The sequence below is a fragment of the Equus caballus genome, chromosome 21 (assembly GCF_041296265.1).
Source record: "Equus caballus isolate H_3958 breed thoroughbred chromosome 21, TB-T2T, whole genome shotgun sequence".
In the NCBI taxonomy this organism is placed as follows: Eukaryota; Metazoa; Chordata; class Mammalia; order Perissodactyla; family Equidae; genus Equus; species Equus caballus.
Window position 1 is genome coordinate 42,137,172 of NC_091704.1, and position 27,910 is coordinate 42,165,081.

The 27,910-nt window shown below is 42.6% G+C and overlaps 1 protein-coding gene across 5 annotated transcripts in view; it reads right to left on the minus strand.

Annotated features, from left to right (window-relative positions):
• The window catches only part of EGFLAM (EGF like, fibronectin type III and laminin G domains), a 175,589-nt gene that overhangs the window by 95,508 nt on the left and 52,171 nt on the right, over window positions 1-27,910 (minus strand). For 4 of the 5 annotated variants that reach the window (XR_011430149.1, XR_011430148.1, XR_011430150.1 and 1 more), the window contains exons 2-5: window positions 18,956-19,065; window positions 17,857-17,940; window positions 6,611-6,728; window positions 5,222-5,357 (exon numbers count right to left, since the gene is read on the minus strand). Coding sequence is in view for 1 of the 5 variants with exons in the window: in XM_023625723.2 (XP_023481491.2) it covers window positions 5,222-5,357; window positions 6,611-6,728; window positions 17,857-17,940; window positions 18,956-19,065 (448 nt within the window). In the remaining 4 variants the exon portion in view is untranslated. Of the gene's footprint in view, window positions 1-5,221; window positions 5,358-6,610; window positions 6,729-11,268; window positions 11,494-17,856; window positions 17,941-18,955; window positions 19,066-27,910 lie in introns of those variants that run through there. The other variant, XM_023625725.2, reaches the window with a different exon arrangement.

Here is a 27,910-nt window from a genome sequence, read left to right on the forward strand (position 1 = left end):
CCACCCAGGTGCGCACGACCTTGAGATTCTCAAGTGAAGCCAACATGTAGGCACAGCAATCAACTTAGAAGCACCCCTGTGAGAAGATGAATATTACAAGTCTTATTGTGGAAGGCATCTGCCAGGGACCAGGGAATTATTTAGGCAGAAAGGTGTGAGAGGGAAAAGAGGGGAAGCATGGTTCTTTCTCATTTATCAGTATAGCTAATACTAGTGGGTGGAGATTTATAGATCAACATTGCTTGAGCTCTGACCTTAGAGCATACCTAGAAATATTTTTAACTTTCACATGCACCCAAAATAAGCCAGTGGAGGACTTTTTATTGAAAACAGTCATTGAAACAAGCTTTAATCTACTCTTTCCAGCAATCGACAATGCAAAGCTCTGAAGCAATTTTAACCAACCAGATCACACCTGTAAGTAAGTCAAATGAAAACTATTTTTCACCTTTAACCCGCCTGATACATAGCATATGTGGAACATGCCACCCCAGTTGGTACATCAGAGCTGAAGAATATTTTTCCAGGCCTTTGCTTTTCATTGCCACCATAATATATATTTTTTGCTTGTGAGAAAGGCACTTACCCTGGGGAAATTCTTAGGCAGAAGGAGGAAGGTTTCTCAGATATTTATAGCCAAAATATTTCAAAACATAGGTAGCTATATTTATGCTTGGTTATTATTTTAATAAACACTAAGCATTGCTGCCCACAAAGAAATTTTCAGTATCACTTTAGAAAAGAAATATTCTTCTTCACCTCGAATGTATGGCTTTTCTCTATTAAAAAAGCAGGTAAAAGTTTTAAAAACATTGCAAAATGTTACAGCATGCAAGCTTAATTGAATTTGCCTCTGCAGATCTTTCCCACACTGATTAAAACCCAAAAATCCACTGTTAGCAAGGAAGCTAACGAAGAACCCCGAGGCTGACTTTGGGGGAGATTACGAAGATTACTCCCATCTAAAAGGTTCGTCCTAGCTGAGCCGGGGACCAAGCCACCTTTCTGACACGTTACCGAGGCTACCCCTTCAGGGCGCTCATCCCATGGGTGTCCTCCATTTCAAGGGAGGTAGAAGCTGGATGAGGATGCTCAAGAGAGCACCACAAATATATCATGTCCACCTGAAGTATCACCCAAACTAGCAAATATGTAGTCAGTACCCCCATACCCTGGTGTAAGTGTAATTTCTCAGGCTAACCTTTTATTAGCCAGTTAAATATTTCTTTAAAAGTTTTTTTCCGACTATTTCCTAAAAATGCCTTTGATAACATTATCATTGTTTAATAAGAAGAGTAAGTGATGTACAGGTGCCTACCAAGACAGAGAGGAATAAGAACCTCATCTTCCAGTGACAGAACTTAGACAAGAACTTTATGTTACGATCGTCGAAATCTGAGGATACCCTCTGGTAATAAATAGCTTTCTACAATTTCCTAGCCTTGGCCTGCCAAACACCTGCCTCTTGGATATAACAAGAAACTTGTGGCTCACACAGGGACCTGTCACAGGTGTTTCTGTAACAGGAGGTATCGGGGCAAAAGGAATTCAATATTAAACATTAAACAGAGCTCGCTGGGGGAAAATAGAGTAACTAAAGACCCCCAAAGTCTTTCTACTCAAATTGCAGTTTCTGATTGAGAGCCCAGGCCAGCTTCTCTCTAAATATCCTCAGGCACTCACCTGTAATGGGATAGACTCCGAGATAGTCACAAGTGAATGTGGGGATTTATTTTGCAGGCAAACACTAAATGCCACAGCAAGCTGTGAGAGCTTTATTTTCCCGAACAACAGCAAACAGCTGTCGAAGATCAGGCTCCATTTCCTCAGCCAGCAAGGATCTGGGGGGAAGCTGACTCCACGTCTCCACCTCTGAAGGTGGATCACAGACGTGAAGGGGACGTGGCATTTCATAGAAAGAGCACCGAGCTGGAAGTCAGGAGACTTCAGTTCCAATTTGAATTCTGTCCCCACCCAGTGATTTTCCCTCTGCAAAGCAACTTAAGCAATTGAGCCTCAGTTGGGGAAACAGTGGTATGGGGGTAGAGGAAACAGGTATTGAATGTCTACTGTGCATCAACATTCTGTGAAGACTCTGAGCAACAGCCCTGCAATGAGGGTCCCATGAACTTGATGTTACAGATGAGGAAATGCAGGTTCTGAGATCAGATAACTTGACCAAAGTTACATATTCTCGAAGAGATCATGGAGGCAAGAATTCCTAGTACAGGAGCTGGACCCAGGCACTGGCTTTCCCCATTTTACTACTTTCCATGTGGAACTCCAAGATGTCCAAGAATTCTAACTTTGAGCTAGCTCTCCTGGACACTGTGAAGGTATATTTGTCAAGACAAATAAATTGAAAAAAAGAAATTTAACCATTTGTTAGAATGGTGCATAATTTAAAAATACGTATACATAGGAATTTGGGGCCTGAGTCCCTCAAATGTTAGGGACAGTTCTGATTGTTAAAATGCATTTGTCAGAGAGGAATTATAATTATTAAATGTAGGTACATAACACCCATTTACACCTTCCATTTGCGTAGGTTTTCAATGTCTACAAAGCTCTTTCTCATATGTGATTTCACTTGATCCTCCTAATCACACACTATAACGCTGAAAGGAGTTATCGCCCAGGTTTGTCCATGAGGACATTGGAGTCCATGCCTCTGGGGCCTGGGTCACCTCCCCTTGTTCCACTTCTGATTTTAGCAGCTGCATGTGAGCTCAGACTCGTCTCATGGGGCCAGCATCCCACCTCAAGCACAGGCTGTGCTCTTTACTCCTCCTTCTATCCCAGGACTGGCCTCCTTAATCTACAAACCAGCAGAGCCTAGAAGTGTGGGAAATTGTGCCCCTAGGGGAAACTCTCACTCTACAGAGGAGGACAGAAGCCAGTGAGTAATGGCTCCTGTCTTTTTGACAGGCAAATTTGAGTGGAATTCTGGACACCTCAGAGAGATCTCCAGGAATCAAGCCCCTACAGAAGCCCCTGTGGCCTGTCAAGTGACTTCAGTGATACACAGTTTTATGTCCTCATTTTCTGTCTCCCTCTCCCCACTTTCTCATTCCTGCTACCAAAAAAAAATAAGCTACTTGCACCCAAGCCCTTGTATCAGGCTCTCCTTTGGGGACCCCAAACTAGGAGAGGCACTGCGGCTTCAGGAGGGGAAGTGACTTGCACAGGGTCTCCTGCTCCGAGTGCAGGGGGCAGAACTCTCCTCCAGTTCTCCTGGTTCTAAATCCAATGACCTCCTTCATCTCCTTTCATTTGAGCACACCGGCTGCAATTCTACCTTTGACCAATACGCTGGACTTCAAACAAGTTTAAAAAAATCATGTGTTGGCACAAAATTAATACTAAACGATAAGCATCATGTTTGCTGGGGGTTACAGAGATGATATGCTAGGCTACCATGAAAAACCTGGCATTTTTCAAAATTTTAAAGCATTACATTGTGCTTTGCTGGTGTGAGACAAGTAAATTAGAAATGCTCCCTTTCACTCCACATTTTGCAGATGAGAGAGCTGAAGTTTTAGGACTTTCCGGGTTTCATGTCCAACTACTTTTGGAACCAAGGATTAGAATCGTCTACTCCAGGCGCACTCTGGGTTTTGCCCACTAAATCTGTTCAACAGCAGGATTGTAGATTATCCTCAATGCAGAGCACTGGTCTGAAGCTTTGCTGTGGGCATCCTTTTTTTAAATTTTTCCAGCCTCTGCTCCTCCCTTTTCTATTAACTGCACCACAGTTTTCCTTTGAGGAACCAACCCTCTTGAAATCTCAATCCATGTACTTCAGGTCTGAATAACCAACCAGTCCATAGTTCCAGAGCTCAGAATATGACAAGAGTCTGACCTATTAGTGTATTCTCTTCCCTCGTGATTGACTCAGAGAATGGAGAGGGATCCAAGCCAGACCAGCTAGAGTGAATATCAAGATTTTAATGGGTCCATCGAGAAAGAGCCACTCTTTTCCAGGGGGGAGATAAGCTAGTAGACTGCAAGTCTTCAGTGCCTGGTGGCCATCTTGTCACCATGTAGGAAGAGCCTGCTTGAAAAGTCAATGAGGCCAATAAAGAGGGAAGCATAGCACAGAGATGGATGGAGACAGACTCTTGATGTGACACAGATCTATTCTTCCCTGAATTTAGATTTGCCACTGGACTCTGCAGTCACAGGAGCCAATATATTACTGCCTCATCTTCTTTCAAGCTCCTGCCACTTGCAATTCAACAAGTCCTGCCTGAAACGAGCTCTGTACTCAAGCATTAAAGGGACTCAGTACTTCTCTGGAAAAACAAGTATCTGTTTTCCACTACCAAGGAACGGGCTAGGAAGTCAAGAAACAGAAGCAGACCTAATCAAATCTTGGCAGAATCCTTTGTCGCAGCTTCAGAGAACCTCAGGAATGAGGTGCTGAACTAGTCTCTTTGTGAATCCATGAAGCAGAGGCCTCAGACACATCCCAGCCCCTTTAATGTAGAGAACACCAACCTCACATTGTTTTCATCAGCCAGGTTCTTCAGTTCAAAATTCAATTGCAACTCGAGTTCAGAGGAAGGACCTTAGACTGGGAATTCCTTTTGCTCATGGTTTGTGTGTGTGTGTGTGTTTGCTTAAAATTACATAACAGCATTGAGAATCCATGTTTTTACATCTGTAAGCTCTTAGAAGAACTTCTAATCACTCTTAAACCCTCTGATAAGCTGAATAATAAGACCTGGAGAGGTAGACAAGAGAAAAGGCTGAACTCAAACTGAGAAACTTGCCCCAGGGCAGTATGGATGGGAAGAAAACAATGAACTGTACTTGTTTTTAAAGGGTTTCTTTTCTCCTCCCTCGAGAAAAGTCACCATCAAATATTTACTTCAAATATAATGTTTCAAAGCCAGGGAGGCAAGTTTCAAGCTTGAAAAGCAGGCAGGCTTTTTGGCAATGGTGCCTCAGGGGTTTTCACAGCCTAGGACCCTCTCTGACTGTGGAGGGGAAATGCGGAAGAAGTAAGGTGAGTGCAGGCAGGTTTACCAGATGACCCATCACAGAAGAGGTGTGGGGACAGGAGCTGGCCCAAGGACAGAGTATAAATATAGGCCTCCACGCCTTTGTCCTCTCTTACATACACATGCAGTGGAGACAACTCTCCCTCTAGTCTTCTGTGATGCTTGGGATACCTGAGGTCAATACCTTGGCTTTTGAGTGTGACATATGAACTTACCTGATGAATTCTACAGAATAGTACTGAATAGGGGAGCTTCCTTCACTCTCTCCAGGTTTCCAAGACAGGGCCACCTCGGAATCAGAAACCACAGTGACGTACGGCTGCTGGGGTGTTGTTGGAGGCAGGCAGGAATCTAGGCAGGACAGCAAACAACTAGAGTTGGCTGTAGTCTTGGCTGCTGGAGAGGTTTCATATATTAAAAAACACATGTGCTTCTTTGTTCAGAACAGCCTCAAAACCCAAACTAAATAAACACACACAAAAAATCACAACTGGATTCACCATGTAGGGTTTGAGTCATTGAGAGCTGGCCTTCCATTCTTGCTCCAGTATCCCTGGCTGGAAATCCAGGGATATGTCCAGACCATTGACCCTGGGACACACAATGGTGTGTACCCTTTAAAGCTTTGATCACACTCCCACCTCCTAACAACCTTTCATCTCTGCATGTTGGAATTGATACTTGCGCAAGAGGAAAATGAAATGCTTAGCGTTAGTGTGACTTACTATCAATTCTTTTGTGTATGTGTTTTCTCCCCACATCTTCAGAATATATGCCAATAGTAGGACATTTGGGAAATGCGCTCATGTGTAAAGATGTAGGAGTCACTCATGAGCCTAGCACCCCAAGGTAACTGCTGTTACTATTTTCATATTCAGACTTTCACATCTCCCAGCCTCTGTTTATACTATTGCTTCTGCCAGAAACATTTTCCTGCCTTCTCTTCCTAGTGAAATCCTATGCGGTTTTCAAAATTCAGACCAAAGATATGTTTCTTTCTGAAACCCTCCCTGAGCCTCGGGGTAGAGGAAGTGCACAACCCTGGGTCCTGCGGGCCCATTGCACAGACCTCGGATGCAATGGAACTGCTTGCTTGCCATTTGCTTCTCCCTCCACAATAAGCTCCTTGTGAGCAATGATGTGATCGAGCCACCTTTGTCCCCCACTGTCCAGCACAGTTGGACTTTGTCGGATCCACAAAAAATCCACACTTTGTTGGATTCCCTTTGTCCATAAAATCTCTTCTCCCAGTCCCCTTCCTCACCTTCTTAGTTCTCACTTACTCATCACATCTCTACTTGGAAGTCATCTCCTCAGGGAATTCTTACATGATCTCCACAGAGGGTCTTCCTTTGTATGTTCTTACAGCACTGTAGGTAGCACTTAGCACAATCTGTGACTGCACACTACTTAGATAACGTGTTGACCCACCCCACTAAGTTCTGAGAGGGCAGGGGCTATGTCTGTTTCTGTTCACCACTGAATTCCCAGAGCCTAGCATAGTGCCTGGCACACAGTAGGTCATCATTGATATATACTAAATGAAGGAATGAATGAATAGCACCCGTCACTTTCCTGTTATGAATGAGGTGAAGCCATTTTACCTTGGGGCAAAGTGGTAACATGCTGAGGAGAACTGAGCCGCCCTTTGCCAGTCTGGCTGTAAGCTGCTACGCTCACTCGATATTCAGTGCCCGGTTTCAAATCTCCGATCACTTCCTCCTGTCAATGACCAAACAGGAAATGTGTCAATGATCAGAAATTCTTTTGGGGCAAACGAGACAATTTCCATGAGGGTTGCATCGTGAGGTCTCTGTGAAATTGCTTGGGATAGAGATTATTTTGTTTTCTCTAGGACTGGCCAAGTTTTAAAATTTGCAAAGCGTAAAACACCATGACATATTTCCCAAGACTAGAGAATTTCCCTTCATTGGAATCTATACTCTGCCCTAGAAATGGGACTCATTCACCTTATCAGACGTCACTCTTAACATCTGAGTTCTTTGATCAGAGTTACTAGGCTGCTGGGATTGAGGTAACAAGCTTTTCCAGGGTTGGAATCCCTCAGTTCTTTCTTTCCATTTGTACATCACAGATGCTCAGGAACTTGCCATCTGTGACTTGTCTTGACTTGTACCCATAAAGTAGGGACCCAAACTTTGGTTCTCAAATTTTAACCTGCATCCGAATGACTTGTACCCATAAAGTAGGGACCCAAACTTTGGTTCTCAAATTTTAACCTGCATCCGAATCACCAGGAGGGCCTCTTAAAACAAATTGCTGGGCCTGGCCCCCAAGGCTTCTGGTTCAGTAAACCTGGGGAAGGGCCCGAGAATTTGAATTTCTAACAAGTTCCCAAGTGGTGCTACTGTGGTCCAGGGACCCATGTGAGAACCACTAGGAATGATGATGGATGTGTGTGAACTTCACTTGCACAAATGGCCCTGCCCAGAAAGCCCCAGCTGAAGAAGATTCACTCCACCTTGGGCTTTGGCAAAGGCAATGTGTCCCTGAGGCTACAGCACAAAATAGTAAGTGGGAGCTTGGGTCTCACTGGCCCTAGCACATTGTAGGGGAAAGGACACTTGCTTTGGAATCAACTAGTCTTGGGCTTGAATCCTGATTCTGCCAATTATTGCTGGCTGTGGCCTTAATATTAAACTCCCTGAGCCTCAGTTTCTTCCTCTGTAAAATGGTGATGATATATAACTATCTTGCATAGTCATAATATTTGGGATAGTGTGTGTAAACTAGCTGGTACCCAGGATGTCCTCAAGAAGCAGGTTGTAATGATTATTGTCCTGTCTCCTCTTCTCTGCTTACCTAGATTCCATCACCTCTCTGAGGCCCAAATCTTCCCCTTAACACCTGACCACAAGACCTGATCTTACCCTACTGACTGTTGTACCACTAATTTAACACTTACATATGTGACAAATTATTACTATTTCTCCTATGGGATGCAAGCCTCTTGAGAGCAGGGATCCTGTCTTGAATTTCTTCACAACCTGTTCCGCAGATGATGAAACATTCATTGTAGCTAAGGAGAATAATCAACTGACTAACAAGACTTGCTTAAAGGAGTCAACAATTACTGAGTGCTTACTACAGTAGTTCTTAACCCTGAATGCCCATTAGAATCACTTGAAGATCTAAAAACATACTGATGCCTGAACTCCACTCCAGACTGCTTAAATCAGACCCTGTGGGGGGCAGGGCCTGGTGTCAGTTTGTTGAAAGCTCTCCAGGTGAGGCTAACGGGCAGCCAGGTTTATGAACCATGGGTCCAGGGCTTGGCTCACCTCCTGTGCTCTGAATTCCACCTGTTCCCTTTCCTCCCTCCTGTATTTCCATCCTCTCTCTCCCTTACTGTATTTACTGTGCTTGAGTTGCTCCTGTCTTGACAACAATCAATTTCCCCATCATACATGTGCCCCACCTCCTCTCCACAAAGGGAAACTTCTTAAAGAAGTTGTCTCCACTTCCTCACCTCCTATTCACTCCTCAACTTACCCTCTGGCCTCTCCTCACTACAAACCTATTGAGATTTTCTTACCAGAGTCATCACAACTTTGTAGTAAATCCAGTGGGAATGTCTCAGTCTTTACTTGACTTTTTGCAGCTTTCAATACTGTTGCTCACTCTTGCTTCTTCAATTTCTTGGTTCCCTTGGAAGCCATGGCTCTGCGCCTTCTTGGTCTCCTTCTACTTCCCTTACTGCTCCTTCCCAATATCCTCTACCCACTCCCTATTTTCTGCTTGCCCCTGATGTGTTGGTCTTTCCAGGGGTTCATCCGTCATCATCTTCTCCTTTCACTCTGTAGTCTTGCCTGGGTAAGTTCATCTACTACTCACTTAGCTTCTAGCACTACCTTCACATGACACCTCCCAAATCTGCATCTCCGGCTCTGACCTGCTTCTTGATGTCCAGATTGGATTTGTGACTATCTCTTGAACATCTCTGCCCAACAACTACCAAGCAATTCAAGTTCAACATAACTAAAGTTCAAGTCATTGCTCCTCCTCCTACTACCACAAACAAAACAAAAATTGCTTCCTTTCTTGTGTTTTCTCTCATTACTCAAACCAGAAATTCTTGACACTTTCCTCTCTGTGTTCATCCCTCCTCCCTAATCACTGTTCAAACACTTACCAATACACTCACCAGTACTCTCTCATATCGCTTGAATCTGTTTCTCTCATTTCATCTGCATGGACATTTAAGTCCATGTCCTCATAATTATGAGACTGATCCTGATTCTCCCTGCCACCAATACTTCCTGCATCTCCAGTCTAGGCTCCACCCTGCTAGAGTTATCTTCCTAAACACCAAATCTGATCATGTCACTTCCCACTTTAAAACTCCCTTACAATAGCATATTTGTGTCTCCCTGTTTATCCTTCCAGCATCATCTCGTGCCACTTCCCTTCCTTACATTCTACATTCCAGTCATACTTAAGAACTTGGCAGGGCTCAAATTTATGCCATTCAATTCTTTGCCTCTGGGCCTTTGAACCTGCTGCTCCTTCTACATGAAATGCCCTTCTCCCTACACTTGCCTGGCTCGCCCCTGCTCATCCTTCATGACTCAGTTCAGCTGAGACATTACCTCATTTCTCTGATCCCCCAGCCCCCAGTCTAGTTAGGCGCCCCTCCTCTATCCTTCCCTGATGTCCTTGGTATACCTCAATCTTAGCACCACTCACCTTCTATTGTAATAGTCTATTTATTTGTCACCTTCTCCCCACCCAATTGAGGGCAGGAAGCAAGTTCTTATTCCTCTGGCATCCCAAAGCTTAGCATAGTACTATCAGACATGTAGCAAATGCTCAGCCAATGCTTTTTGATGAATGAACAAATGAACTAGTGAGTGACTGAAAGAAAGAAATCAAACCAAGATGTCCAATATACACAGATGACCTCATCAAGAACCAGCTTCTACTACTGACCCCTCCATCTTGATTAACAGCATCAGTACCTCTGCATCTGGCCCTGGAGTTAGTAACTCCGGAGACAAACTGACTTCCTCTTACTCACCTCCCTCTAGCCACCTCCACACGCCTTTCAGACCTGCTTCCTTCTTCCATTTCCTTTGAATCCTTACCTGGGTCATTTCTAGAGGCTCCTAGAGGGTGTCTGTCTCCAATGCTTTACTCCCTCTCTCCCCACTACTCCATCCTACATGCAACTGCACAAGGGGTCTTTGCTGAACATATGAATCTGCTTTCATAGCCCCATCCTGCTCAAATTCTCTGCATCTGTGCATCCTAGTGCCACCGTCTGTCCCCCGGATTCATGTCCAGTTGGCTGGTTAAGAGACTGGAGGTAGCAGGTGGATGCAAGACTCCTGTTCTCACTCCTCTCCCAACTGCCACCCCAAGCTTGCCGTATGGGAGCAGAAATACACTTTAAAACCAACTTGATGCTCTCACAGGCTTTTGTTTTAGGATCTTTTTCTCCTGTGACATCATTACGCTGTATAAAGTAGGGGGGTAGCAATGTGGTTTCATAAATAATTATAGATATTAGCTATGAGCCAACACCAAATACAACTACCATTAGTTACCATTTACTGGGTGTTTTCTCTGTTCCAGGAACACGTATAACCTGATTTAATTCTTCCTTCAGTCCTATGAGGGCGGTATCACTCTTATTTTCATTTACAGAGGAGAAAACTGAATCCCTGAAAAGCTAATTATTTGCTCAAGGACATTTTTCTTTTTTTAAAGATTGGCACCTGAACTAACAACTGTTGCCAATTTTCTTTTTTATTTTTCCTGCTTTTTTTCTCCCCAAATCCCCCCAGTACATAGTTGTATATTTTAGTTGTGGGTCCATCTAGTTGTGGCATGTGGGATGCCGCCTCGACACGACCTAGCGAGCGGTGCCATGTCTGCACCCAGGATCCGAAACCTGGGCTGCCGAAGCAGAGTGCGCGAACGTAACCACTCGGCTACGGGGTCGGCCCCTCAAGGACATCTTTTTATTAAGTTGCAAAGTGGAGGTTTCAACCTGCTTCATTTGACTCCAAGGCCCAAGTTTAATTCAATAAAACATGTAAAAAATATTAAATAACCTTTAAATCAAAGAATACTTATAGAACACTGAAGATCAGATTATTTTATCTATAAACATGGAGGTTTATGTATCAGAAATTTAAAAGCCATTACTGAAAATCAAGAGAAACTATACTTGTAGAAGTTCCTTATAAAGATTAAAAAACAATTAAACTCTTTATTGGATATGGAAGAATAGCACTACCTTAAGCCAGGAATATTCTGAGAGGGAGAAGATGAACTTGCCAGAAGCCAACTATTTCCAGCCTTTTCCTGTGTCTTTCCTGTGCTGACAGGCTGGTAACTTGGCATAAGGGAGCAAGGGTCAAGGGGACTGAGTAAATGGGATCATGAAAAGAGGGGCTGGATTCAATGACTAAACCATCACTTCCTCTGGCATCACTCCTCCAAATGGAATCCTTCAGTATATTGTGACTCGTGATAACCCTTGAATTCTTAAGTAGAATACCACACAATTCCACAAGTCTTTGTATCTCTGTCCTTAAGTGTCTTAAAACCACTGCTTCAGCCTTGAGTCAAACTAGATAAGATGCTAAATAGACTCTTCTCCAAGCAGAAGAACAAAGTGTTTTGTTGCCTTGTGGAAATTTGAAAACAAGTCAAAATATTTCTCTCTCTTGGACTTTATTTCTGCACAGGATGAGGAGAAACAAGAGAGAAATTGCTGCCTGGAGTAGAGGCCGCAGTTAATTGAAGTCTCCCCTGCTCACTCCCACACTTTTTGGGGGTTTGTTTTTTGGCAAAGTCTGGTGATTTGCTGCACAATAACCCTGCTGTGTGTTTGTCTAGCACTTTATGAAATGCAAAAACCCCTTCCAAAAGTTGTCTCCATTGTCTTCTCAATACCACCCGTGGCTGTTGTGCCATCAGAGAATTGACATCCATGGAAGAAAAAAGCAAGACCAGTTAGTTCACTGAGCCCAAGGAGAAAGCTTGGATAACTTTGAACCAAGTGAGCTATTCCCTAGGACTCCTGCCTCCTTCACAGATCACCAGAAACAACAAACTTTCCTCTGATGGTTGGTATAATCTTAATAGTTTGCTTTTATCTGTCATTTTGGAATTTCCAAAATCCTTGCACACCATTGCCACGTTTAATCCTCACAACAGCCCTAAGAGGTCATTCTTATCATCCCCATTTTACAGATGATGAAACTAGGCTTAGAGAGTTTATAAAATGCCTTTGGGGACAATGGGTCTGGTTTCTCTCATAAAATGCACTACAACTTAATATGTTTTCAATTGCCGACTCCCAGACATAGTATGTCAAATTCTCAGGCCACCTGGTTTCTCAGATGTCCAGCTGCCTTTTCCACATCTATATGCCTGTCCCATTTCCTCTGTTCACAGTCTGTGACAGAGATGACTCACTGTCCCCACATATCCATTCTTTCCTTGCTTATAATAGAATCCTCATATTTCATTTGGGCCATGGCCACTCAAAGACTGCATTTCCCAGTCTCCCTTGCACCTAAGTATGGCCATGTGACTAAATTCTGTTCAATAGCATGAGCATGTAAATACTGGGGCAATTTCTGAGTTACCCCTTAAAAGGAAAGGTTGTGGTCCCTTTCCTCTCTTCCTCACCTGTTAGCTAGAATGTGGCAGTGTGAGACATTTTGGACTTGGGGAGGAGGGCCAGAGGGGTTGGAAGAGCAAGAGATGAAAGGATCCTGGGTCTCTGACACAGGGAAGCAACCAAAAGAGCCCTAAATTAGAAATATCCAGTTAAATAAGGGAAACATGAATGCACATCTTGTTAGAATCACAGTTATTTTGGATTTAGGGACCACTAGACTTTTATTCTAATTAATTCTTGACCCAATGTACAAAAACAACCTGGATAGCTATGTAAGAGGAGCCCCTGAAAAGATGGGACTATTCTTTACAGAATACCTGTTCATTTTGCAATGAGGAAACCATGCTGAATGGTTCTGAACTGAAATATCTGACCCTGATTTCAGACCTCACCTTTACTCCTTCTATGCTGCACTTTTCTCCTACTGTTTTGTTTCCAGAAACGAAGCTGATGTTGCCCTGTTCACTAGTCCAGACATAAAGCTACTACACAGTGAGGGCATCCAATGGGCACTGTTGAGAAGAGGCAATGAAGTGGGAGAGCCCTGGACTAGGAGCCAGGAGACCCAGGTTCTAGGGCCAAATAGCTGTGTGGTCTTGGAGATGCCACTCAACTTTTCTGGGCCAAAGTTTCAACACCAAAATTCTATGATTCTTCTAAAATAACCTTCATTGGTAGGTAGGAATTTTGAATTCAACTTCACTGTTGACTCTACAAGCAAAGGCTGGGCCTCAGTTTCCTTAGGGGAAGTTGGAAATATCTAGCATCATTAGATGAAAGGTACTAGAGAAATAGAAAAGTGCTATCTTCCAAACATCCTTCTCCCAGTGGTCCTCGGAAGGCTGTGCAGGCCAGAGTGGAGAGAAGAGTTGGAGGGATTGCCATTGCCTGAGTGGGCACAGAACGTTAGACTATTTTCCAGGGTTTTGCAGGAGGGGCAGCATTGGCTTTGGGGCTGGACAAATCTTCCTTGTACGGGTCTGTCCTGTGTATTGCAGGAGAGTCAGCATCCCTGAAGCTTGTCCACTAAGATGCCCACACATACTTCCATATGCCCTACAGGGGACAAAGGAACTCCTATTTGGGAACCATTGCTAGTTGACGCCCTCATTTTATAGTCAAAGAGAGATTCAGAGGGGTTCGGTGACCTTGCCCAAGGTCACCCTTGCTCTGGTGACAAAGCTGGGACTAGATGCAAGTCTCGTGATTCCTGGCTAAGTTTTCTCTCTGTAAGCTTTGATAAGACCTAAATAGAATCACTGTTCTGGATCAACCAGACCAGTGGACTCCAAGGCACAGTGGTGGTACATCTCCCTGTGTGAGCAAGACAATCTACTGAGATGCTCAAAGAAAACGTAATCACTTTCTATTTCTGTTTTATCTCCTTCTCTAAAATTCTGTGAGATTTTATAATGCACATATTAGTAGAGTAGCATACGTATAATTTATAAATACATAAATATACATATATTGGCACGTGTTCAAATATTTTTTAACTGATAATACGCATGATCAAAAAATGTGGAGACCACCAGTTTAAACATCTGTGTTTCTATTTCTAACTCCAAAAAATTATCAAATTGCCCTGATTTGCTTCATTATTTATTTTTCCAGGATGAAAACTCCAGGTTATTCTTCTAAGAAAAAGATAAGTGTTGAGGCAGCCCTGATGGCCTGGTGGTTAACATTTGGTGTGCTCTGCTTCGGCTGCCCGGGTTGGAGTCCTGGGTGTGGAACCACACCACCTATCTGTCAGTTGTCATGCTGTGGTGGCAGCTCACATAAAAGGACTAGAAGGACCTACAACTAGAATATACAACTATGTACTGGGGCTTTGGGGAGGGGACCAAAAAAGAGAGAGAGAGAGAGGAAGAGTGGCAACTTAAAAAATGAAGGTAAGTGTCAAATGCTAACCAAATCAGAAGCCTTGATATCAGCAGATTATCAGAGAATTCATCTGAAGTCCACATAATTAGCCAGGTTATTTTGGTCATTTCATCATTTAAGTCAGACTAACCATTTATCAACCCAATCTTCTGTTTGGTATTCAATCCAGAAAGCCAATCAACCAGTTTTAGGTGAGCCGGTCCTGTCTCAGTGAGAAGGTCTGGAATGGTTAGAGGAAGGAAAGAAAGGAGAAGGAAAAAGGAGGTAGTGGAACCACCCCCACAGTGGTGCTCACTGGTTTAAATATTTTCTCTCCTTTTCCATCTTTTTCACCTAGTCTTGGAACAGAGCTTAAATTACTTCAACCTTTAAAAATGTTCCTCTTAACCTTACTCTGCCTTGTGAGATGAAGCAGTGCATACAAGAATAAAAGCAGATTCTTTCTAAAAGATTAAAAATTCACTGGGAATGCTCTGCAGGCCCTGCTTACACTCTAACTAAGCACTCTCCATTGGGCCTTAATCAGTATGAGGGAGATGCAGAAAAATCAACATTTTGATGAAAAGAGATCCCCTGAATCCTGGGCCAGGGCAAGGGTTTAACTTTTCTAAAGCATACTTACAAAAATCATGTGATGATCAGATTGTCCTTGGAGAAAAAACAAAACAGCATGAAAAAGAAAGGAGAAGTTGTAGGACTAAATGAACCCAAAGAGTAGCTGCCCTTCCGCCATGTACAGCCAAGGGCAGCAAACACACAGCTTCCTGATATGAAGTCTATTGACCACTCACTCAGCTCTTGTTGTGCCAGGCGTGGTGCTGAGGGCTCCACGAGCACGAGCTCGTTTAATGCTCACAGGAGCCTCATGCTATGGGATGACAGGATATAGCACAGAGGTACCCAAACTTTCTCTGTTCATGGCACATTTAGTGTCTCATAATATTTTTATAGCACCTCTAATCCGAAATAAATGCCTCACAGTTCCATTTACTCAGTAGTTACAGCCCAATGACCTGGTAGAAGCAGTTCACATCAATGTTGCTGCTTCCATTGAGAAGTTCAATTATTCCATAGTGGCCCTGTGAGTTTGCTACGGAGCCCTGGAACACCCTAGGACACAGGTTGGGAACCACAGATATATTACCCAGGATATAGATACCATTCCAATCCCTGTTCCGTCGATGGAGGAGCTGAGACCCAGTAAGGTTACCCAGCTGGTTTGTTGTAATACAGGAATCTGAATGTGAGTCATCTGAATCCAGAGCCCACTCTGCTATACCAGACCCTTCCCTCCCCTCTTCCTGAATCACAGCTTTATGTCTTAGTCGTTATTTCCTCTCTCCATTCTGTGTATTCTGCACCTCCCCAACCCTCCACCCCCAGCCTTAACACACGGGCAGGTACACATGCATGCTTATTCCCTTGGTTCAAACCATTCCTTTCCATTTGAATGCCCCTCCCTCTCCTCTGCCTTTCCAGAAACGGCTCCCACTTCAATTCTCAGCCCCAAATTTTACCTGTTTACCACTTGTTCCTACACTAATCTCTCCTTCTTCAAAACCTCAGTCTGTCTATTAAGTGGCATGTTAATGACATCTAGTCTTATGTTGCTCTCTAATTGCTTTATTAGTATAAATGTGGTTTTCCCAATAAGACTGAAAGCTGCCCAAAACAGTGACTGTGTGATATCTTGGGCTGGGTAAAAGTTTGTTGAAATCAGCAAGGTGATCAAATGCTACACTTTGATAGCATACTCTAATGCCTGGATGTAATCAACAGAGAGAGTATTTTAACATAAGGTCAGTGATCATCAGCAATGATAACTAATGTCTATGTGGCTTCTTTACATTTTACCAAAGGCTTTTACATACACAGTTTTATTTGTCATTCACAACAGTGTAATTATTATACCCCTGTCATGGAGAAAGGTGAGTCGTAAGTGACTGTGGCCAAAGTTACCCAACCTGCAAGAGGAGCAAGGAGGTCTGGAAGCCGAGGGTGCCTGTGTCCCTCCCGGCCCTCTGCTTCACGACTGCACTGCCATTGCCTTCCCAAGGATACCAGCATCTGGCCCGGGTTCACGTGGCGGGGCAGGATCCTGAGTTCAGAGGCACTGTCCAGACTCCAAGATACCTGTCACCAGCACTGTGCCCTCTGCCCAGACTGTGCTCCAGTCAGAGCGGTGAGCCACACTCGCTGCAGGACAAGAGGCTGGGCAGCTGGGGACACTGCTAGGGATGATGCTGGCCCCCCTGGTGGGGTCCAGGGGCTTGTTGAGAATTCCAGCGCTGTCAAGGGGCGGCAGAACCTCAACCAGTGGTTTCCTAGCCAGAGCACAGCTCAGAAGTCAGTCTGCCCTGGATTACAGTCAAGTCTGTTACTTGCTAATGTATGATTTGATGAAAGCTGCTTCACCTCTCTGAGCCTCAGCATCCTTGTCAGTAAAATGAGGTTGTAGGATAGTTATGAAGATTAAATGAAAAAACAGATGTAGAGCATGAGGGAGCATGCCTGGCAGGTAACACTCAGTAAGTGATGGCTGCTTATCACGGATGACAAATAGGTTCACACTATGTGCTGCACCCAGCAGAGACTTATTAAACAGGAGTTAGAAACATTACCACCACCACCACCATTACAGCGGTATTCTAGGCACTGGTGTTAACTCCTTGTAGAGCATTTCAAAAGGCTCTGGGCTGTAGAATGGGGAAGGAGGAGGAAAGTGAAAGAAAAGAAAACAGAACACGCCTAAGGCAGAACAATTCACCCCGAGCCCTCGAGAGGAAACGGAAAAGAAACAGACGAAGAGCCAACAACTTAGTAGAAGGATAGGGTGCCCAGCTTGAGAAGAAAAATAAACAACTTGGACCGTTTGAATACACACTGCAAATTACATCATTTTCTTCTGCCTTGTGTCTTCTGGTAGTTGGGAAGATACAAATATGTCATATTTATTTACAAAGCTTTACTGGGATTTCAAAAAAATCAGAACTGAATTTTACAACAACAACAAAAAAAAGGGAGGGGGAACCCTGTGAGGTGGCTGTTTTCTCCTGTGATTAATGGGGTGGGCTGAGTCCAGGGTGGAAGAGCTTTCTTCACACGCCTGCCATTCTAGGAGACACAGATGCATGTGATGAGGTAACGTACATGAAAGACATTTATACATCCCAGAGGACTATACAAACATTAGTTATTACATATACAGTGGTGCACACACACAGCAAATTAGAAATCCTTCTGATATTGCTGAAATGCCAAGCACCCCTGCGCTTTTGAGGGTGCTGCAGGGGTGGAGATACTCACAGTGGTCGGGGTGTCCTGGCTGAGCAGCACACTCTGCGACCGCTCCTGCAGGGACTTATCTATGCCAACCTCAGAGTAGAAGACCTGGAAAAGATGTAGACATCCAGGGTGAGGGCAGAGTCAGTATTTCTCTACCAGATCAACGGGCCTGCGGTTCTAATGGCACGCACAGCCACAGTGGGTTCTGAAGTGCATTGCTTCACCTCACACATGCTTGTTCCGTGGCAACAAACATCAGAAATACCCGGCTGGGGTCTCAAACTCAGAAGCCTGCAGAGGCCAGGAGGAAGGCGCATATCAATGAGGTGGGATGGAGGGGGCATGACTCTCTCAGACAATCTTTCATTTTCCCACTTTTGATACAACATGAGTCCAGAAATACGTTTCTCAGTTTTAAGAAGACAATAGGACCAGGGCCATGATAAATGGCTACTCTCCCTTGGTGAAAGGGACACAGTAGGGGTTGGTGGGTCTGGGGTGTTATGGTGGGCGGGGGGAGGGCTAAGGTCCCATGTAAAGTGAGCAGCTTGGCTCCAGCAGATTTGGTGCCCCTTAGGAAGGTGGGCCCAGCTCTCCTGATCTTCCCAGAGGGTTCAGAACTCCAAATATTTCTCTGAAATCTCCTGACTTTGAAAATTGACACTTTTAAAAACACTGTTAAAGAAAACATTTTGGTGAACAGAAATCAGTCCAGCTCCGTCCTCCACTTTGCCTGTTCACACTTTTACTTTAATTCAGATTTTATATTTTGTACTTATTGGCACCCTTTCACGGTGACTCCCTATTCTTTCCCATTTTTCTGCTTTAGTCTCCAAATTTGACGGTGGGCAATTCGATAGCAGGAACCACGTCTCCTACTCAGTTTATGTTTTCGCATCCCTGAACAGTACAAGGACGCAGTAGATCTTAATTGACCTTCAGGGCACTTACAACGGCCTTAAAAGAGAAATATTCCCTCTGGTTTCATTGGGGGAGAACGGGGCAGTCACTAATGTGGGAGGGCTGATAAGGAGGCCATATATACGAGGAGCACAGATGGGAAGGGCATACAGTTACCCCAACAAGCCCTCTACAGAAACCCCGGTGCTCAGGTACTCACAGTATACCCAATGATGGGGCTCCCCGGATGCCTTGGCACCTTCCACTGGATGCTGAAAGCTGTGCAGTTCAGTGCGCTCAGCACGATATCAAGAGGAGGCCCCACCTTGCCTGTTTTGTTTTTGCCAAAACAAAAGAGATTGTGTTAGAAGCTCCATGCATCTCACCCTGGGTATACTCACACAAGATATACAAGAGTGCACTTATGGGTGGAGAGCTTACTTAAAGCTGCTTCCAAAGGCCAGGAATGCAGCCATCTCTCTGGTATGCCACACCTGCGTCAGCTGACTTCACCAGAACCCTGCTATCCCCTCCCAACCCGGCACTGGCAGGGACATCGGCCCAGCTGTTGCTCTCAGTCCCTTCTGTAACTTCTCATATCTCAGGACCAGCAAAGGGAGACGCAGGCGAGCATAGATCAGACATTTCTGACTCGGCTCTAGGAGCTCGGAACGTATTGAAGCACAATGATAGGATTTCTTTTTAACTCAGTAACATATGTGTGTTTTATATGTATGTTAGATAGATATGTCTGTTAATATAGCTAGTGTATTCTTATTGAAGGACATTTCAAAAATATGGTTAACTGTAAAATGGGGTTAGGAAATTTCAAATGTTTTATTGTATCCTTCCTTAAATAATTTTGTGGTTACAAATGTTTTGTGTATAAAAATAATATATGCAAATTGCCAAAATTTAGAAAATACAAAAAATAATAACTATAACTCTACCATTCGGAAATTAGTCATGCCAATATTCTAGTATAGTAGAGCTCCTTTTAATCACATGCAATTTTTTAAAGCTATATATATATATAAAATATATATTTAAAGATACATAAGTATATATAAAGATATATATATAAACATATATTTTTTTTTTCTTGAGGACAATTTCCCTGAGCTAACATCCATGCCCATCTTCCTCTACTTTATATGTGGGATGCCTGGCACAGCACGGCTTGATAAGCAGTGCATAGGTCTGCACCTGGGATCTGAACCAGCGAACCCAAGGCTGCCAAAGCGGAGTGTGTGAACTTAACTGCTGTGCCAGTGGGCCAGCTCCTAAATATATATATTTTTAAATATAAAGACATAAAAGACGCAAATTATATACTGCATATATAATTTTTATTTTTCTTTTGTGTTCATTACGTATAATATACATTCATAATTTTTAAATCAATTTTAAATTCATAATTTTAAATTAGTATATGTAATATATATACTGATAATATAAATTTACTGATTAAAATCATTATTTTTCATGGCTGTTAGCTCTTCCATATAATGCATGTGCCATCATTTAAAGATGTCTCATTCTATTATTGTTAGACATGCAATTCATTTCCAATATTTTGCTGTTTTAAATAATGCTCCATGCAGGCAGGAGCTAGGTGTGTCCTACTCTGAGCACAGAGCCTAGTAAATGGAAACGCTCAATAAATATTCCTTAGGTGAGTGAATGCTCTGCAATTTGATTTTCTACTTGCTAATATGTCCTGAGGGTCTTTCTTTTTAAGACTGCGTATAATTCTCCAGCATAGCTATTAGGAAGCTTTGCTTGCAATTCACAGAGATCTAACATGTCTATTTATTGGACTGCTGCTGGGACCTCCCATCAGTGTTTTCAACAACAGAACCCACGCCCTTTCTGCTGGGCCAAGTAATAGAGCCTCAGTGCTGTCACTTGGCAAGAACTGTGAGGCCAGAAGTCAGCTGCCACCTGCCCCATAGACACTACCACTGCCACCACTGTCACCACTCAAGGATTTGACCCTAAACTATTCTGTGGTTCTGCCTTGGTCCAAGATTTCAAGTCTCATCTGATTGGCCAAACTTATGTCATGTCACTCTCCCTTGGCTCAACCAAGGGGTCGAAGAGGAAAGATCAATCATTTTTAGTTTCCAAACTGGGAACTAACAGGATGAAGGGAGTCCTGGGAATTGTTCTTCTATCAAGACTATTCACAGTACAGAAGTGTCCCCAAAGGAGGATAGGACCATAGGAAAGAGTAGTGGGAGGTGGGATGGCCAGATACTCTGCTACACAGAGCGTGCATGCACATTAACCGTTACTCCATTGATTGACATTTAGGTTGTTTCCAAAATCTCACTGATAAAAATAATGCTGAGAAGAACATCTGTGTATATGCTTTTTTGATAGGATGGATATCTATTTAAAATCATAGGTATATGCATTTTAACTTTTAATAGCTACTCATTTATTGCTCTCTAAAAAAGGTTAAATGAATGAATCTTTAAGTACATTCAATTATTTCATTTGGGTAAACTCTTGAAGCAGAATTCCTATAGTTAAGACAGAGGTTCTCAGTCTCCACAATATTGACATTTGGAGCCAGATAACTTTTTGTGGGGGCTGTCCTGTGCCTTGCAGGATGTAGAGCAGCATCCTTGGTCTCTACCCACCAGACGCCAGTAGTACCTAGTTATGAAAACTGACAATATCTCCAGACATTGCCAAATGTCCCCTGGGGGACAAAACTGCCCCCAGTTGAAAATCATTGATGAATTAATATTTTAAAGACTGTTTATAAATATAACCAAACTTAATCTAGAAAATTAATCAATTTAGAAGCCTATGGAGAATGCCCAGCATAAATAACACATCCTCACTAGATCTGAGTATTACTTAAAAATCCTTGCTAATTTGATAAGAAAAAAATTGAGTATTTTAATATCTTTCTTGGCTATTTTTCTTCCTCTGTGTTTTGCACATTTTTCAACTGGGTTGTTAATTTTCTCATTGATTTAAAAGAACTCTTAATATATTAAAGATCTGAAGCATTAGCCTATATTTTCTCTATGTAGTTTTAAGTTTGGGCCCGCTGTATAATTACCCGCTATTGGCCAGCTTTTTTGCTGAGTTAAGAGGTCTATGATAAAATCTCAGGAGGGTAGGGAACAGGGGGAAAGATAGTGGAAATGATTTATGAGACCCTCACAGAACCACAGAATAACCAGTAAGCACAACCTCATCGTATGTTCTAGGAATAGCACTTACTCCCTTTACTTTGGGAAAAATTACAACTGAACAAGGCAGGCTACTTGAGTCAACAATCAGAGAACTGGTCCTTGTATTCCTTGTGTATCCATCATGGTTCAGTACAGAAAACAGAGAACACCAGGTATTTTAAGCAGAAAAGTGGTTGTAAAATTTGTAGAAAGGCCAGTGGAAAAGCATTCAGGAGTCTCCATTGGCATCTATTTTATAGATGATAAGCAGATCAATAGATTGATAGATACATAGATGAGAGAGAGAGAGAGATGACAGGTGGATAGCTAGCTAGCTATAGTTGTGATTCAGACTCAGGAAGCCTCTTCCTTCACACTTGGTCCTTCTATTACTGCTGCTAGCTATAGCCTCCAGACACCCACTAAGGTAGTGATGAACCTTGGAATGATGCGTCCTCACATTTTGATGGCCTTGTTTGGTGGGAGAAACAACAGCAGGAAAGTGGCCTCCCTCTCACAACCGTCTTCCATACCTCCCAAGAGTGCATCTAATTGGTGGGACCTAATTTACATCCAGAATACTGGCTGTGAGGCAGTCTGGGAAGTGTAGTTTTTATTTTTCCAGTCTTTGCATTACAGAAATGGCACCTAGAAGGAGGGTGAAATGGATGTTGAGCAAGCCAATCTATAGTATCCATGGCATCTTGGTACCATAAAAAGCATGAATTCCAATATGCTATCCCCTTTCCTTTCATATTCTCTAGGAAAGTATTCAAATCGAGCTCTGTTGGGACATAGTTAGGTATGACTTCTATTTTATTTGCATTAGCATTCATTCATTCAAACTTTCGCACACCTAATAAATACATATCGAGCTCCTATATGTATCAGGCACTGAACTAGTTGGTGAGGCTGCATTAATGATGAAGAGATACAGGGTGCCACAAACAGTTGGCAGGACATTAAAATTGAGTGCGAGAAGAATAAAGGGAAGATGGGGCACTTTGATGGCACATAGCTAGGACATACCTGGCTCCACCTGACAGACTAGCAAAAATGAGGCAAAGTGGGGGTGGGAAAAAGAGTCCCAAGCAGAGGGAGCAGCATACACTCTTCCCAAAGAGAAGAAGGAAGAACCACATGCCAGAACCACGAGGGCACCGGTTGAGTGGATGTGGGTGGTGAAGGAAAAGAAAAAGTCAAGATGGCTCCAAGGATTCTGCCTTGGGCAACACAGGGAAGGGGGTGGGTGCACTCACTCATCTGGAAAGACAAAGACAGCCTTTACTGCCCATGAGTAGGTGTCATCTGCAGCTGGTGAGCATGAGGTAGCCAGGTCAGACATCTGGGCCAAATACCAAAAATATTCCAGACGAATCAAATGGTTAAAAACAAGAAACCAAATTAAAGGAAAGAATAGAATTTTAAAATCAGATTTTTTGAGCTTTCTAAGCTTAAAAGAGGTAAAAAATAAATCAATCAAAGGAGAAGCGATGGATTCCACATCATAAAACTTTCATTATGCTCTTCAAAAATTACACAAGAAAAACTCAACACAACAGATCAAAGGGTAAATAATTACAGCAAAATGACAGGCCAAGGGATATCTTTATTATAAAACATATATGTGGATAAAAAACATATTCAGATCCTAATAAATAAAATATGAAGAGACAACTCACAAAACAGGAGGTAGAGCTGGTAAACACACATGGCGAAATATTCAAATTTCCAGTTATCAAATAAATACAACTTTTTAAAATTGAGATGTTATTTTCACCTATTAACTTAGCCAAAATGTTTAAGTGATAGTAACTAATGTTGACAAGAGTACACGAATATGCCACTCTCAAAAAATTACTTATGGCAGCATAAATGAGCACGGGCATTTTGAAAGACAATTTGGCAATGTGCAATCATATCCAGAGCCATAAATACACTCCCTTCCTTGGGCTCTCAGAAGTGTGACTACAGTCCGTTGTGAGGAAAGAATCTTAAAAGAAGAGAAGCCTGCTCACATGATGTTCTTCACAGGATCACTCATAATACCACTCAAAAAACCATAAACAATCTAAATATCCAGAAACACGGCAATACTCAGGTCAACTATGGTCAAACTGAGATTTGACTAATACATCGTGGTATTGTGGTATCTTGGATTGAATCTGGAACAGAAAAAGGACATTAGTTGGAAAACCAGTGAAATCCAAATAGTCTAGTTTAGTTGACAATATCATACTATTACTAGTTAGTACCATCAAGTAGTCAATTTTTCAGATTTGACAAATATACCATGGTTATGTGAGACTCTAACATGAGGAAAAACTGGGCGAAGGGCAGACAGGAATTCTCTCTGTCATCTTCGCAACTTTCTATAAATTGAAATTCATTTCAAAATTTAAAGTTTATTTAAAAAATGAGACGTACTACTCTGTAGCAACAATTATGATGTAGTGTTAAATAAAAAGTATACCCAACTGCCATCAATACTATTATTACAGTTATATGAAATACTCATTTGAAAAAGAACTTGAAGGCAAGAGAAAAAGGCTAATTCTTACATTAGGGTGGCTGAGATTAGGAATGATTTTTTCCTGTTTTCTTCCACTTGGTAAGCTTTACAGAATGTTGTATATTGTTTTTCATAATTTTCGCTTCATGAAATTTGCACCAGTGAGGTCAGCGCAGGCTGCCTTGTCTAATGTTTGCGGTCTGCCTCTCTCTATTTAATGGTAAGGCTAAAAATAGTTGGCAATTAATGAAGCAGAACTATTAGCTCTCAACAACCAAAGGTAATAGACCTGCATAAAATATATGCCCGCATCACAAGTCCACCAACACAGTAAAATGAAGGCGCCCTCCGAGGAGGCCATTCCTGCCATAAACAGTGCCACTCGGAACAGTCAACTGACAGTGACTGAAGCGCTATCAGGAGGGACCTGGTACTACAAAGGACACTGAACAAGGCACTCCTGTGCTCCTCTCCCTATTTTGCTGGCTGGCTATAATCTAGAACAGAATTTTGCACAACTTTTTGCTCTCTGTGCCCTGGATTCTCTAAGACAGTTCTGATTCTAACTTATGTCTCCCTGGATTCCTCATTATGGCAGTGGAAGCTGGAGGGGCATCACCATGGGAGCTCACAGGATCTGAAGACCTAGAGGACGGTCCAGGCCAGGTCTCACAAGGTCTCAGGGAGGAGAGAAGGGCTCACGGTCAGAATCCTGGCTTCACATCTTCATGGAGAGTCTCAACTAAAGCTGGTGGCGAAGCTCAGTGCTCCAAGCGTGCTGCCTTCACACACACTTACTCCTGTGTCCCCCATACGGATCGGAAGAGTTTCTCTGTCCTTCCAAAATAACTAACATTTATATAATGCTGCAATAATTATTGTTATTTTAATTTTCACATCATTTAAAAAAAAGAAATAGGGGCTGGTCTGGTGGCGCAGCAGTTAAGTGCACACGTTCCGCTACGGCGGACCGGGGTTCGCCAGTTTGGATCCCGGGTGCAGACATGGCACCACGTGGCAAGCCATGCTGTGGTAGGCGTCCCACATATGAAGTAGAGAAAGATGGGCATGGATGTTAGCTCAGGGCCAGTCTTCCTCAGAAAAAAGAGGAAGATTGGCAGATGTTAGCTCAGGGCTAATCTTCCTCGGAAAAAAAAAAGAAACAAAATAGGAGAAAATATGTGCAAACCATCTATCTGATAACGGATTAATATCCAAAATGTATAAAGAACTCATACAACTCAATTGAAAAAAAAACAATCTGATGTAAAAATGGGCAAAGGATCTGAATAAACATTTTTCCTAAGACATACAAATGGCCAACAGGTACACGAAAAGGTGCTTAACATCGCTAATCCTCAGGGAAATGCAAATCAAACCCACAATGAAATATCACCTCACACCTGCCAGAATGGCTATTACCAAAAAGACAAGAAATGACAAGTGTTGGCAAGGATGTGGAGAAAAGGGAACTCTCGTGCTCTGTTGGTGGGAATTTAAATTGGTGCAGCCACTATGGAAAACAGTATGAAAGTTCCTCAAAAAATTAAAAATGGAACTACCAAATGATCCAGCAACTCCTCTTCTGGGTATCTATCGAAAGGAAATGATAACAGGATCTCAAAGAGCTATCTGCAAAGAGCTATCCATGTTCATTGCAACATTATTCACAATAGCCGAGAGATGGAAACAACCTAAGTGTCTGTCAATGGATGACTGGATAAAGAAGATGTGGTGTTTATACAACAAGTATTATTCAGCCATAAAAAAGAAGGAAATTCTGCCATTTGCGATAACATGGATGAACCTTGAGGGCATTAGGCTAAATCAAATAAGTCCGTTAGAAAAAAACAAATACTGTATTACCTCACTTATATGTGGAATCTGAAAAAAGTCAATCTCATAGAAACAGAGAGTAGATTGGTCGTCTCCAGGAGTAGGTGTCAGAAGGGGGAGTGTGAATGGGAGGTGGTCCAGGGTACAAACTTCTGGTTATAAGACAAATAAGTTCTGGGGATCTAACGTACAGCATGGTGACCATAGTTGACAGTACTGTATCGTATACTTGAAAGTTAAGAGAGTGGATCTTAGAAGTTCTCAGCACACACACATACAAATGGTAACTTCGTGAGGTGATGGATGTGTTAACTAACATTGTGGTAATCATCTTGCAATATATACAACCACCAAATCATCATGTTGTACACTTTAAATTTACACAATGTTCTATGTCAATTATATCTCAATAAAGCTGTAAATGAATGAATGAATGAATAAATCAATCAGTAAATAAATGTGAGGAGGGGGAAAAATAAAACACAGCTAAAACTCCATATTCCATTCCTTTCCCCTTCCTTCCACTCTTCCAGAGGTGACAGACATCTGATCTTACTGTGTCCCATCCCCATGTAAGTTTGTATGTTTTAATTTTATCTGCACATTTCTTTAAGTTGTTTTTCCTGGGAACAACCTAATTGTCCATCAGTAAAAGAATGGATAAACCGTGGTTTATCCATACAATGTACCAGTTTCTTTCCCACTTGAACATTTATTTCTTTAAAAAGAAAAAGAGATCTATCTGAGGTAAGAGAGAGAGAGCTACAGGAGAAAACCTTTGCAAATTTTAAAGCACTACTCAAATATTAGCCAGCTTCTGATCTTCCTCTCAGTGCTGGCCTGGCAATCATCTTCCTTTGATTTCTAAATCCATTGCTGCTTGGCCGTGTGCATTTCAGTTTCCAAAATTTCACTGCTGCCATCTTATTTCCATTCCTTTTGTCCTGCTCTTTAATGCTCTTTGCCCCAATTTCCAAGCATTTTAGTGGGTTTTGGAGGTACCAAGTACAGTACAACTGTAGTAAGTAAGTACAACTTACTAGTAGTACAACTGTTACTAGTAAGTAACAGTTACTTACTTAGTAAGTACAACTGTTCAATCTACCATGTTTCACCAGAAGTCAGTTGATCCTCATAAGAATATGGGATAGAGGAGGAAGACATTCTTCTCAGATTAAGATAATGAAGTCTAGGGTCTGTTGATGTAAGATCCTATCAATGTGACAGAAAAGGCAGAGACAGCGAGTAACCAGGCAGAGATGTTCTTGTTTCCTCGCCCCTTAAAATTAGTATTCTTGTTGATTCTTCCCAACCTCTTCTCAGCTCCCATTACACCCTCTTCCTGGGCGCTCTCATCCTTGCCAGTCCCTACCACATATATGCTGATGGCTCCCCAATCTATTTCTCCAGCCTAGCCCTCTCTTTCAAAGGGTCACGGCTGTGTACCCAACTGTCAAGAGGATCCAGATGTCACGCAGGCCTCTCAAATTCAACATGTCAAAATTGAATTCATCATCTTTCTCTCTAACCTGAGCCCCTCCAGTAATCCCTGTCCTGGTAAATGGCATCACCATCCACCATGACTTCCAGAAGCCTGGACGTCACCCACAGCATCAAATTGGTCACACAGTAT